The sequence below is a fragment of the Temnothorax curvispinosus genome, unplaced genomic scaffold, assembly GCF_003070985.1.
Source record: "Temnothorax curvispinosus isolate PA1 unplaced genomic scaffold, ASM307098v1 QBEX01000440.1, whole genome shotgun sequence".
Lineage (NCBI taxonomy): Eukaryota > Metazoa > Arthropoda > Insecta > Hymenoptera > Formicidae > Temnothorax > Temnothorax curvispinosus.
Window position 1 is genome coordinate 501 of NW_020210220.1, and position 12,360 is coordinate 12,860.

At 40.1% G+C, this 12,360-nt stretch overlaps 1 protein-coding gene across 1 annotated transcript; it reads right to left on the reverse strand.

Moving 5' to 3' along the window:
• Window positions 1-800: 800 nt before the first annotated feature.
• LOC112454334 (dedicator of cytokinesis protein 7) lies at window positions 801-11,929 on the reverse strand. The gene is made up of 19 exons (XM_025015652.1): window positions 11,789-11,929; window positions 11,518-11,696; window positions 11,289-11,430; window positions 11,014-11,217; window positions 9,766-9,957; window positions 9,468-9,692; window positions 9,113-9,387; window positions 8,736-9,051; window positions 8,350-8,655; window positions 8,064-8,269; window positions 6,212-7,975; window positions 6,002-6,129; window positions 5,667-5,929; window positions 5,338-5,597; window positions 4,584-5,018; window positions 4,141-4,493; window positions 3,843-4,045; window positions 3,450-3,769; window positions 801-3,370 (listed from the first exon to the last, which is right to left on the reverse strand). The coding sequence occupies exons 1-19, from the start codon at window positions 11,927-11,929 to the stop codon at window positions 3,316-3,318; spliced, it is 5,967 nt and encodes a 1,988-aa protein (XP_024871420.1). The 3' UTR covers window positions 801-3,315.
• Between the last annotated feature and the right edge of the window lie 431 nt (window positions 11,930-12,360).

Below are 12,360 nucleotides of genomic sequence, written 5' to 3' on the forward strand. Positions count from 1 at the left end.
CTCTCTCTCTCTCTCTCTCTCTCTCTCTCTCTCTCTCTCTCTCTCTCCTTCTCGGATTTTTTATGTGATTATGAGCTAATATCTATCAACATCTAGAGAAACATCTTGAATTTAATCATCAAGATATTTCTATTTCTATTTCCGATAGATGTAAACAGCGAGGAAAATAGTACAGCAAATGAAGAGCCTAATTTTTCTATTAAAGTAGAAGTTGAAGACCTTCCCCGTGAAGGTGTTGAACAACTTGAGACAGAATGTGAAGAAATAGTACCAGAGGTAGAAGCCGAAATCAAAGATTTGGCCGACGCTGAAGCAGCAGAAGCTATTCCGCTTAAAAAATCAAATAATAGCGCTCAGCAATTGCGAATACAGCCAGCTCTACCACTAGACCACACTGCCGCCCTATATATTGTTAATATTATACCTCACGTTTGACCTCATAATCCTCGACCTCGTAACAGGCTGAAAGTTATAATACACATATTTCTTTTGTAGATCTATCGGAATGAAGCTTGATATGTCAAAATCAACCCCTCATTCCTGCTTTCAAAGAGTAATAGTTACCCTTGTTTGTATATTTCATAAACTTATTGCTTGGCCTACAGGCGAAAAGTTAGAAAGGACTATTCAGAAGTTCAGAAATATTGCTGGTATGACGGGAGTGATTGGTGCAATAGACGGTTGTTATGTTCCCATTGATGCACCTCAAGTAAGTTTAACTTGTATTTTTACAACAAAAACTTACACTTCCAAAGAAATTTACAAAAGAAAAAGTAACAATTAAGCTGAATGTAATGTATTTTAATTTGCTACTTACAGAGTATTACAAGTTAAAAAAATACCATGTTGTAAAATTTTTAAAATTTGTTAAGGTGATGCACAATAATATCGAACCAGAAAATGTGAGTACGCAATAACCCTTCAAGCGGTATGTGATCCTGAGTTGCGATTCACCGATGTATTTGCTGGCTAAGTGTGGGAGATCTCCGAGTATTTCGGAATTCTCCATTATACAGAGACACTGAGGCAAACATCCAAAATTTTTTCCCCAATAGTGAATACATAATTGGAGATAAGGCCTATAATCCTCCATTACCTTGGTGTATTTCACCATATAAAAATATAGGACACCTAACTGCTGTAAGTTAGTATTTTTTTACTTTGCACGTAGCAGTTAAAAAATTCTTCGCCTTGCAATGATAACACATATTAATTTTAGATACAAATCTCGTTTAACACCATTCTGAGTAAAACGAGACAAACAATTAAAAGAACTTTCGGATTACTGAAAGGACGCTTTCGACGATTAAGACATCTCTCCATGGTCTGCTACGAAGAAATCCCAGACACCATACTGGCATGCTGTGTTCTACATAATATATGTCTACAGCAGGAGGATGATTTCATCGGTCTCTCTTGCGCCTGTGTATCTGGTTGTATCAGAACAAGAGAGTCAGATACCAGCTGATAAATTGGAAGAATTTGAAGAATTTGTGCTATCGCGTGAACAGCAAGGAGAAGAAAAAAGCGCTAAAGACGAACAAAACCTTAATTTAGATTTCTCTTTCCTGCATTCTGAGAAAACGATTGAAGGACAAAGAATTAATAAAATAATTTAATCAAAAATTTAATAGAAAAAAATGAGACAAGTGACCAAAAAAAAGACACCCGATATGGAAAGACTTCACCAAGTTAAAATATATGAAATGTAATAAATGTAATAGATAAATAGAGAAATAATTGACAAAGAGTAGAGAGTCAAACAACATGTGTATGTGTGTGTTTAATAAGAAGAAAGAAAATAAAACAACGTAGCCGTCCGAAGTCTCATCCGATTTGGAAACATTCTTTTGAGTTGAAAAGCATAAAATGCATACATTAGTTGCTTTCTATTTACATCAAAACTCAGATAATTCTTACTTGTGATGTCATTCTGTCTTTATTATTCATTAAATGCCAAAAAAGATAGAACGACGTCACAAGTGAGAATTATCTGAGTTTTGATGTAAATTGAAAGCACCTATTGTAAAGAAATGTATGTAAATGTACAGAAATGTTCAGAGTACGAGTACATCGGTCTCTCTTGCACCTGCGTATCTGGTTGTATCAGAACAAGAGAGTCAGATACCAGCTAAAAAATTGGAAGAATTTGCTATCACGTGAACAGCAAAGAGAAGAAAAAAGCGCTGAAGACGAACGAAACCTTGATTTGACGACCTTTGTTTACGACGACCTTTATTTGACGACGGTCCTTGATTTAGGTTTCTCTTTCCTGCATTCTGAGAAAACGATTGAAGGACAAAGAATTAATAAAATAATTTAATAGAAAATTTAATAGAAAAAAATGAGATAGGACACCGTGGACCAAAAAAAAAGACACCCGATATGGAAAGACTTCACCGAGTTAAAATATATAAAATGTAAGAAATGTAAAAAAAAAATTAACAGTGTAGAGAGTCAAACAACCTGTGTATGTGTGTGTTTAATAAGAAAAAAGAAAATAAAACAACGTAGCCGTCCGAAGTCTCATCCGATTTGGAAACATTTTTTTCTTTTAGTTGAAGAGCATAAAATGCATACATTGTAAAAAAATTTTGAGCATATCAGCAGCTAATATCTATCAACATCTAGAGAGACATCTTGAATTTAATCATCAAGATATTGTACAGACGCCAGATGATTTAAAACCAAATTTCATTAAATTAACTAAATTTCGTACACATAAATTGCATACACAAAATTCATTTGAGTCATAAGTCATCGATAAAACTCTTTGGGGGAAATCTACCGTAAAAAATTGATTTTTTCAAAAATAGATCAGTTATAAAAAAAATACAAATTCTAAATATAAATGCCCGCCCATATCTATATAAATCCATTTAATGTGATGGTCACAACGTATCGTAATACTTAAGTGCTTATAAGTATGAAAATTTCAATTATATAAATAAATTACGTTGAATCCTTGTTCTAAAAACGTTTGATCGTTTAGCGTTAACAAATTTGGAAATCCAACGATTTTTTATAATGCTATCTTTATTTTATTCCTTTTTCCACAAAAGTCGATTTATCTAATAACTCATTACATGTATATAAAACTCATATAAAATATAACTCATATAATTCTTTTGACTAAATATATATTTATTTTATAAATAACTTGGAATTTTTTCAATCCTGTTATAAAACAAGAATTCAACGTACGTATATTCTTCACAATAGTAATTAAAAGTAGAATTAGCTATATGACAATACACGCGATTAATAATTGGATAATTAGTCTTTGGTAAGCTTCTATGGCAGTGTTTCATTTCCCTACCAGCGCGGAGGAGTCGACGATACAGCTTGCTGATTAATTAAGGACGGTCCACTACGTAGCAGCATAACAAAAATTTCTTTAACATGATAAACGTGAAAAGATATGTATCTTTTTAATTAAAACTTCTTACCTCCAAGCAATGAGAGGTGCCAATCTCTCGGTCAATCTCTGATAATTTCTCTCCAGCTCCCGCTGATAATCCCGCTGATCGGGACCAATCAGATTCTTATTGCGCCGCAAAGCGTCGAGACACTTTTTCTGGAAATCTTTGAAACACAAACGAAGCTTGTGCTGCAATCTGGTCGGCTGCGCATTTTGTTCGCGCAAACCCGAAAGAAACACGACCGCTACTTCAGCTGGTCCTTGATTAACCGTCGTGCCAATGCAACCTTGAAGGACCATTTGCAGCATCTTTGCGTCAGGTGGTTCTTGAGCGGTTGCAGCAGCCACCTAATTAAGATTACATAAAAATGTATTACATGTGTACTGTAAAAATATTAAGATGTGAGAAATCGATCAATACCTCGGCAGTCTTCTTCTGTATGTCTTCAATTGCCACTTCGATGGGACTCAGGACTATCTGTTTTCGAGCCACAACTCGAATTCTGGTTTTCAGATATGGGAAATGTGTCGCCACCGTTAATATAGTCTTCCGTTTACACTGTTCACGTAATTCACCGTGAGCTTTGCCACCAGGAGTAAAAGGTGTCGCATAAACAAATCGTTCTGAAAACAAAAGCCATTATCGAAACAAATTGTTAATTACTGTATAATTAATTACTGCTATCACAAAATAATATTTTGTCTAAATCAATACTCACTTATGTTGAAATTCCGATGGAAAACTGTAGGTCTGTGTCTAAGCTCGTGTGCTTCGAAGTACGGCTCCACGTAAGTGATCTGTACGTAAGCTTTGTCCGGTTCCAGTTTGCTAGGATCCACAGGATTCGAATCCTTTATTATAACTATATTCTCCGCGCCGAATCTCTCGGCATAAAAGTTCTCGAGTCTCGAGAATATTTCCGGAAGTTTTGTTAAAGTTGGCTCTTTGTAAACGAACTCTTCGCCGGCAAGATCGCCGAATCTGGCGCCATAGAAACCAACTCTGAAGTACGTCCCGAAGACACGCTTGCCAGCCAATTGTTCCACACGCGTATATGCCTCGTGAAGTTTACTAAAAAAAAGTTCCGAAATAATATCTTATACAGTAAATTTGAAAAAAATGCGCCCTCCATATCATATTAAATAATTTAAATTTTCTTACCCGTGAATGTTAGCTAATTTCTTGTAGTCATGTGCAGCTTCTGCTATAGGTAGCAACACCCTATAGACGTCAGGAATAGCTTCGTACATTCCAGCTGCGTGAAAAGAGCTAGCCGCGTGCTCCAATAAACCCGCCAATCCACTTTCTGAAAAATCGGGGCCTAAGCAAAGCCCTTCTTCCCTTCTGGCCAGTACGTCATCGCCGACGGCACTCTCCTCTAAAGCGTTCGGTGTCACGGCGTTCAAAGCAACAGCTCCTACGGGCCGACCGCCGCCACCAGGTTCGAGTAGATGAAGATATTCCGCTACCAGAGCGGCACTGTGCACCAAACACATTGCTGCTTCCGTGTGATTTTTCCTTTCCATGTGCTGCTGCGCCATATTTGCGAGCCAAGTCAGACGAAGATCAGGCGATCCTTGATAGCCCTTGGCGATTCTAAACAAAATTTAGATACATCCCTTAGCTCGTTATGTTTACTTTGAGTACCACGTCACTCAGATCTGAGTGACGCATAAGTTCTCGCAGGGGCTCTATCACCCACCTATGGGTGACGATTTTATTCACTCAAGTAGAAACGATTTCGTTACTTATAAATATATTGAATAAAACCTTATTTTTACAGTGCATTGAATATATATATTTAAAACAAAACTATCAAAAATTCACTCTTGGGCCCCGCAGAGATCACGCTCGAAATGTGCTTGGCACTCGAAGTGTTTAAGTCAAATTGTTTGCTAAGATTCAGAAATCTTACCTATACATTAGATCCAAGAGCATTTCAGGATCCTCTTGGAATTCCTTCATCTTAACAGTATCAGAGAGGATCATATGAAGATTGAATAGTAGATCCTTCACTTGTTCAGGAAAGCTCGTGTCTGAAAGCTCCGTATCTCTCTCGGCGTATACCAGCACCGTTTTCAAGGCCCTACGTAACGCACCCTCGCTAGGTGCTCTTCCTCTTCCAACAAGAGCAGATAAGGACGTTGTGACTTGCATCTTGACGCGCGCAAAGTTCTGTGAAGAATGTAAGATTAAAACAAGGCTTCATAGTTCACAACATCATGAGATCTCATGACAGCTTACATTCCCAATTTCGAAATTCTGTCGCATCAGCAGATACAGGCTTGCAGCTGCGTGACTTCTAATAGCGCTTAAGGGCGAGCTGCATCGAGTGAGCAATGTTAAGCATAAATCCCCGCAGCGCTCGCTTTCCTCGTCGAACAATGCGCTATGATACTTGAAGACTAAAGCCCGCTGTGTATTGAACATGTGCTGAAGCACCGATGTACTTTGGTTTCTAGCCAACGCTCTTAGTAACACTTTCAATACCGCACCGACAACCGCACCTAAGTAATTTCAAACGTTTAATTCATCTATCTTGTCATATTTAAGTAGTGAAATAAAAAGTCGACGAATACCTCCACCGCCGTCAGCTTGAACTACGGATTCTAAGGTATCTAATACGACAAGAGAAGCCTCAGCCGCTAAGGCTCCTTCTATATGAGCGTCTTGTTCCACAGCTCTTCCTTCCGGTTGTTCACAAGATCTTGAAGAATCAATATATTTATATAATCATGACTTCAATTAAAATTAAAATTAAAATTAAAATAATATAATAATATTTGTACCTGTAAGGCATTTGATCTTTGCGCCATCTCAATTTGTCTCCGGTCACTCTCTCCTTTCTTCGTAGCATCATTTCGCTCCTGGCACTTCCCTGACCGAGAATCACATCTTCCAGTCGCGATCTAATATCGCTGGTGGCCGTTGCTTGAGGTGGCAATCTTTTAAGTGCTTTCTTGCCCTTGTATTCGAAAGCTGCGGTGGCGATATTCAGTACTTGCAGCAAGCTCAGAATACGTCTAGCGCTGAGTTCGGAACACCACTGTGCTAGAGCGGTTCGTTCTAGTCCCTTCAGCACCCATAAGGCACACATTAATAAATGTCGAGTAGCTTCGGAACTCAGAGATACACGGCACTGATTGCCCGCGGTGTCCGCCGACATTCCGCCAGCAATAGCCAATGCTACCGATTGCGTGATCGATCCGGATTCATCCGGATAAACGCTTTTGTCTTTGGAGTCCCAATGATAAAGCTGGGGTAAGGCATCCATCAAGATACTAAGTAACGGCAGATAGAGCGCGGCAACTCTAGCCTTCGCCGCAGGATCGGAATATCGCAGATCAGCATCGTGGCAGCTCATAAGATGTCGGACGGTCCCAATAGCTTTATTCTGTAGCATCGGATTTGGTATCTCCAAGGTGTTTGCCAGATCTGACAGAACAATGCCGACCAGGAAGTGCTGCTGCCTGAATTCTTGACTGAGTTCCGAAAACCGGGCTCTATCCCCGGGCACGAGAGTGGATATCAGACTGCCTGAGCTGCCAGTCGATGGACTGGGCGATGCCGGAGCCGATCCCGACGTATAACCAGTGCCAAAGGGAAGATTCAATGCTACATAGTGCTCGTGCGAGCACACCGTTCTCACGAGATCGAGTTTCAGAGCGAATAACGCTGCGGAGTCGGGAATATGCATTGACGCATCCGACAGCGAGCAACAGGCGGCGCGAACGAGCGACAGCACGAATCCTCTGTCCATCACGGATAGCAGGTCGGATAAGAAATTGCCAAGGCTCGATATCAAGTTGGACGCCACGCGGATTTCCTTGCCGCAGCGCGATATCACCTCGGACGTTAACGCAGCGGTGAGCGTCGCGACATCGTCGCAGAACTGCGGTGAGAATCTAATTTTTCGCAGTGCCTCCAAGGACGCCATCTCAGACAGCGTGACAACCATCGAGCGCATTATCAGCTCCAGGAAGAACCAAGAATGAGTTATCGCCAGTTCGCGTGCCTGACCGGTGGATACAACCCAGTGCAAGGCAAGTTCCTCGTGTAGAAGTCTTCTGGTGGGATGACTGTTGATCGAGGGGGATTCCTGTCGCATCGACGCGGTTCTGTCCAATCCCCGCGAGTGGATTTCCATCTCCAGATCTTCCAGAGGCAGATCGGGATTGCTCTGTGCTCGCACGACGCCCCCGTTGTGAGTCATGCTCGGCAAAGAGCATTGATACGCGATGTAGGTGGCCAATAGCGCGTGTCTTCCATGCGCGTCTAATTGACCATCCGGTAAATTGGTAATATTTCGTACGAGCAGTCCCAGAGCCTCGAAGATGGTGGCGGCAACGTTCAGCGATTGAGACGGTAATGTTGGCGGTCGCACTAGAAGACACAGTAATTGATCCAGTAATTGTGGAAGTGATCGCACCAAGGCGGAATGTGAGGCACGCGCTAATTCGAGAAGAGCTGATTTTAATTCTGATTCCATGCCCGCTTCGCCGATACGGGGCGGAACTTGACCGGTTTCCAAAAAGCCGCATAATGATAAAAATCTGTAATATGGAAATTATTTAAAAAATTATTACATATTTTGTTATTCGTTTTTTATTCCCACAAAGGAAAAAAATAATACATTATTACCTGTCAATATATTTGTCTTGCGGATGAACGCTGGAAACAGGCTCCAATATAACAGTGAAGACCCCTCGATGAGCATCCACCCATCGAGTGCCTGGCAAAAGAACATCGGGTGCAATGTAGGAATAATTTGCGGGTGGCGGATCTAGCATAGCAGGCAAACTGAATTCGCCTGATTGGAGATGACCATCTCTTAGAAGCGGTAGCCACTACAAATAAAATTTTACATATTTAGTTCATCAATCAAATTACCAAGTCCTAATTTTATTAATTACTGATTAAAATTTACTGTATATGCGACCGCCGTTTCGACGTTTGGTTGCTCTGCTTTCTTCTGGCAACTAATATGATAGAAAGTGAACAATAAGTGATGTTTTGCACTTAAATCCGCGGGTAGTCTCATCTTGATTTCGTCGTAAAAATTCGGATTCTTGTTGTGGTATGATACGGAAGTAAAATATTCGTGCGTCATCTCAGGACACGATGATCTGCCGAAGATAGCTGTAAGCGCGTCGGCTTCTTGCTCACCTCCCATAAGCTGAATTCTTACAGCGATATTACGGGCTGAGCCAGTTCTGGAGCTGAAGTTTGCTTCCTACGCATAATAAAATATAATTTCTCATGTCGTAGAATTAATAAGAAATAATTGATCGTACAATTTTATTCGATATGCACCTTGGGATAAAGATATAGGAGATTACGATACGTTAAATCGGGCGAAACAACTTCGCTTGGAAACTCGAGTATCTCCTTAACCGGTCGATTCTTTTCATCCGGATATGGAACTAATCTTCTAAGGTCGGGATCAAGACACCTCGGTAGCTCTTCGGGTCTGGGACTGAGATCCAATTTCAATATCCCTGGTAAGCATTTTAATCGTTTCAAGTTGGAACCAGGTCTTCGTAGTTCAACCAAAAGCTTATAAAGATCTTCATCGCGAAGTCGTTCGCTTTCCTGCTTGAAGAAGCTCGAGACTGTTAAAGTAATGGGCCTATAAAAACATCAAGATGTTAGTTAAGCCTTTCAATAGGAAAATAGAGCATTATACGAACCTAAAGCTATCGAGGCAATTGGCAAAATCGTCCGGCGACCAACTACGTCTTTTATCCGAACTCCGTCTTTCTAGCGAACCACGTCGCGTCGGCGGTTCCACTTTCTTTCGCCACTGTTCCAGACCGCCCGACTTTCTGTCTAAAGATCCAGCACTGCCAGTGCTATCCGTATCACCACCGCCTCCGATTACACCAGACAAATGAATTGCAGTCCACGCGAGAGGCATTCTATAACGACCTAGGCGTTCGCACGCAGCAGCGGCGGCAGCTCTGACCTATACGAAAATAAATAAGACAATAATATGAGAAATTGCCATTTTGAATGCATCAGTATTTTATTTTAACATTTTATTACCTTATCTTTATTTTTATCTTCGCGTAAATATGGTTCGGCACACTCCGATATATCGCCCTGCAATACTTTCTCGAGCCGTACGACAAGAAACAAATCGGGACTGGGTTTATTGATACTCAAAACGCAACTTCTAGCTAAGGTACTTGCATCGCTATAAGCGATGTGTCCTCCAAGCATTCTTTTCAAGCCCTCTGAATTCATATCGACGTAGAAATTTTCGGACACCTGAAATATAACAATTTGTAATTAGCATTATGTATTCTTAAAGTTGTAATTTCAATGATAAAAAATATCATACCTTTTTCTTTTCTCTGGCATCGTATAATGCGAGACTGGCGAATATTGGCTCCACTTCTAGTTCTAACTTTAATTGCAGACATTTTACGAGAATTTTATGAGCAAAAGGTTCTGTAGGTTCCGGGGCAACGCTGATTTCTTGCCACTCATCGTCAGGAGAAGTCGGAGGAGCGTAAAGCGGGAACAAGGCTTCCTGAAAAATAAATATTTAAATATTTAGTCAAATATTGAACAACAAATACAATATTTAATATTAACATTATAATATTTAACATTTATTATTCAATATTTTATTAAATATTTAGTTTAGATAATGAAATATTTAATTGAGGAATGTATGAAGGATAGTCTGGGACAACCTTCAGAAGGTTCGACGGTTAAACGGGACACTCAATTCACTCGCGAGTGAATTATCGCTAATCTCAATATCTATATTTACGTCACATACACAAAATACAAAATAAACGCGGACAGAAAGATGATCGATCCGACGGACCAAAGGCCTGTTAACGGAATATAGTTCCGAGCACCAGCGGATTTCGATTCGAAAGAGGGCGGCGCGTGACGGAACGGAGCGTTAATCAGCGCGAATAAAAAGATCTTAAGGCGCGCGAATATAGAACGGAGATCTTGAAACTCACGAACAGAACGGAGGTCTTGCTGCGCGCGATGACGCAGATTTTCGCTGCGTCAGCTGAAAACAGTTCTTGGGCCTGCAAGAAGAGCCACGCTCCACGCCAAAACCATCTCGCTCCCAATAACACGAAAGGCCGGTATCCAATTGATTGTTAATCTTTGGATAATCACACCCGCACATCCTAGTATTAACGCAAGAAAACGGCGGCACAATATACGGCGCAAGCAGTTCCATGACCGATCGGTCTTTATCGCAGGCTCGTCATACAGAAACTAAATTCGCCGGATCGTCGCACAGCACGCAAAACCTTCGAGTTCGGAAGCGGCGCAGGTATGCGGGAGCATGACCAGCGCGTGATACGATTGTAAGAGACGCGTGTACGCGTGATAGATTACAGCTGTTGTTGACTTACGGACTCGGCGTTGTCTAAATATCGTGGAATAGAATGTATCAGCAACGCCGAATCCGGAACAATATTTAATAAAATATTTAATAAGAAATATTTAATAAATATTCAATATTTAATAAATATTTAATAAATATTAAATAACAAATATTAAGAATATTTAGTCAAAATAAAACGGACAAACTTGCCGCTTTATAATCCTGTACCTGTCGATCCTCCAATCTTTTCTGCTCGTTCATCTGATCGATCGTTTCGAGGCAAACACGATCTAACAAACTCGGCAGAAGAGGGTCATGTTGCGAATGCCGCAAATCCAGACTTGCCCAAGATCCTCTCGGAGTATCTCCGGAATTGGGCAAATCATCCTCTTCGTTCGGTGATACACAGCCATTTGCATCTTCTTGATCTACCTAATTAAGATAAATCGCTTTCACTTCCTGCTTATCACAAGTAAATTAATTTTATCTCCAGCACTAGATACCTCGAAATCTTGTCTAGGTGTATCCTGAAGCAATCTGTCTCGGGCGATAGGTGAGATTCTACCTTTGTATTTACGATGTATTACGACCCAGTCTGAAGTAAAACTCTCAATGCATCTTTTCACATAAGGCGACACGGTATCACTGAAAGCCAAATGATCAAAATGAAAAATGGATGGCAAGTTTTAAATAACTGTATTGTAATTAATAGCGTTTCGACTATTTTCTTACATTGATTCGTGCGGTACTACTGGCTCCTCTGTTCGAATCTTCCTCTTTACGACTCTCAATTCGACGTCTCCCGGTGGAAAATCTAGTATTGGTTTTAAAGGATCACGGTCCAGCACTGACTGATGCTGTCCCAAGAATTCCTCGTAATCAAGTGGTTCTAATACCTCGCACAGGGACATCTGCATATAAGAATTAAATATTAATTTACTCCAAGATTTTTTGTTTATTGGCAATCTTTTTATATGCCAGTTTTCCAAAGAAGACTGCATACCGTGGAAGAAAATCCTGATACACTGCTACCGCTCTTGGATAAATCACGAGAATAGGAAGTAGAAGTGGCAATTTGCCGCCTCACATCGGCGGCATGCTGTTTGCTTAACTTGTGAGCAAATGCACGCTGGACCGAAGACATTATAAATGTCCCAGCAAATTAATCCGACGAGATTCTGTAACTGTTAAATGCCATATCGAAATAATACTTAGTCGTGCTTATATGTTCTCAGTACTTCTTAGTTGAATTTATATTCTCTATTTATGTTCTCTATTTACATTCTTTATTTACATTCTCATGACAAAGCGACGTATGTAGTGTTGTTTTCGTTTTAATTTCAACCTAACGTCCGAGCTTTACAAAGCGATTGATCATGTATACATATAAAAGCTTGTCCAGTTAATATTAAATTGTAAGAGACCGTTCATAATTAGCATAACAACTGGATTATTGTGAAAGAATTTTCCTTTATTTATTAAAACGAGTAAACCACGATATCATACGAAATTTAACGAAAAGTAACCAAAACAGATATCGACAGATATAAATCATTAATTAATTTGGATTTAAAA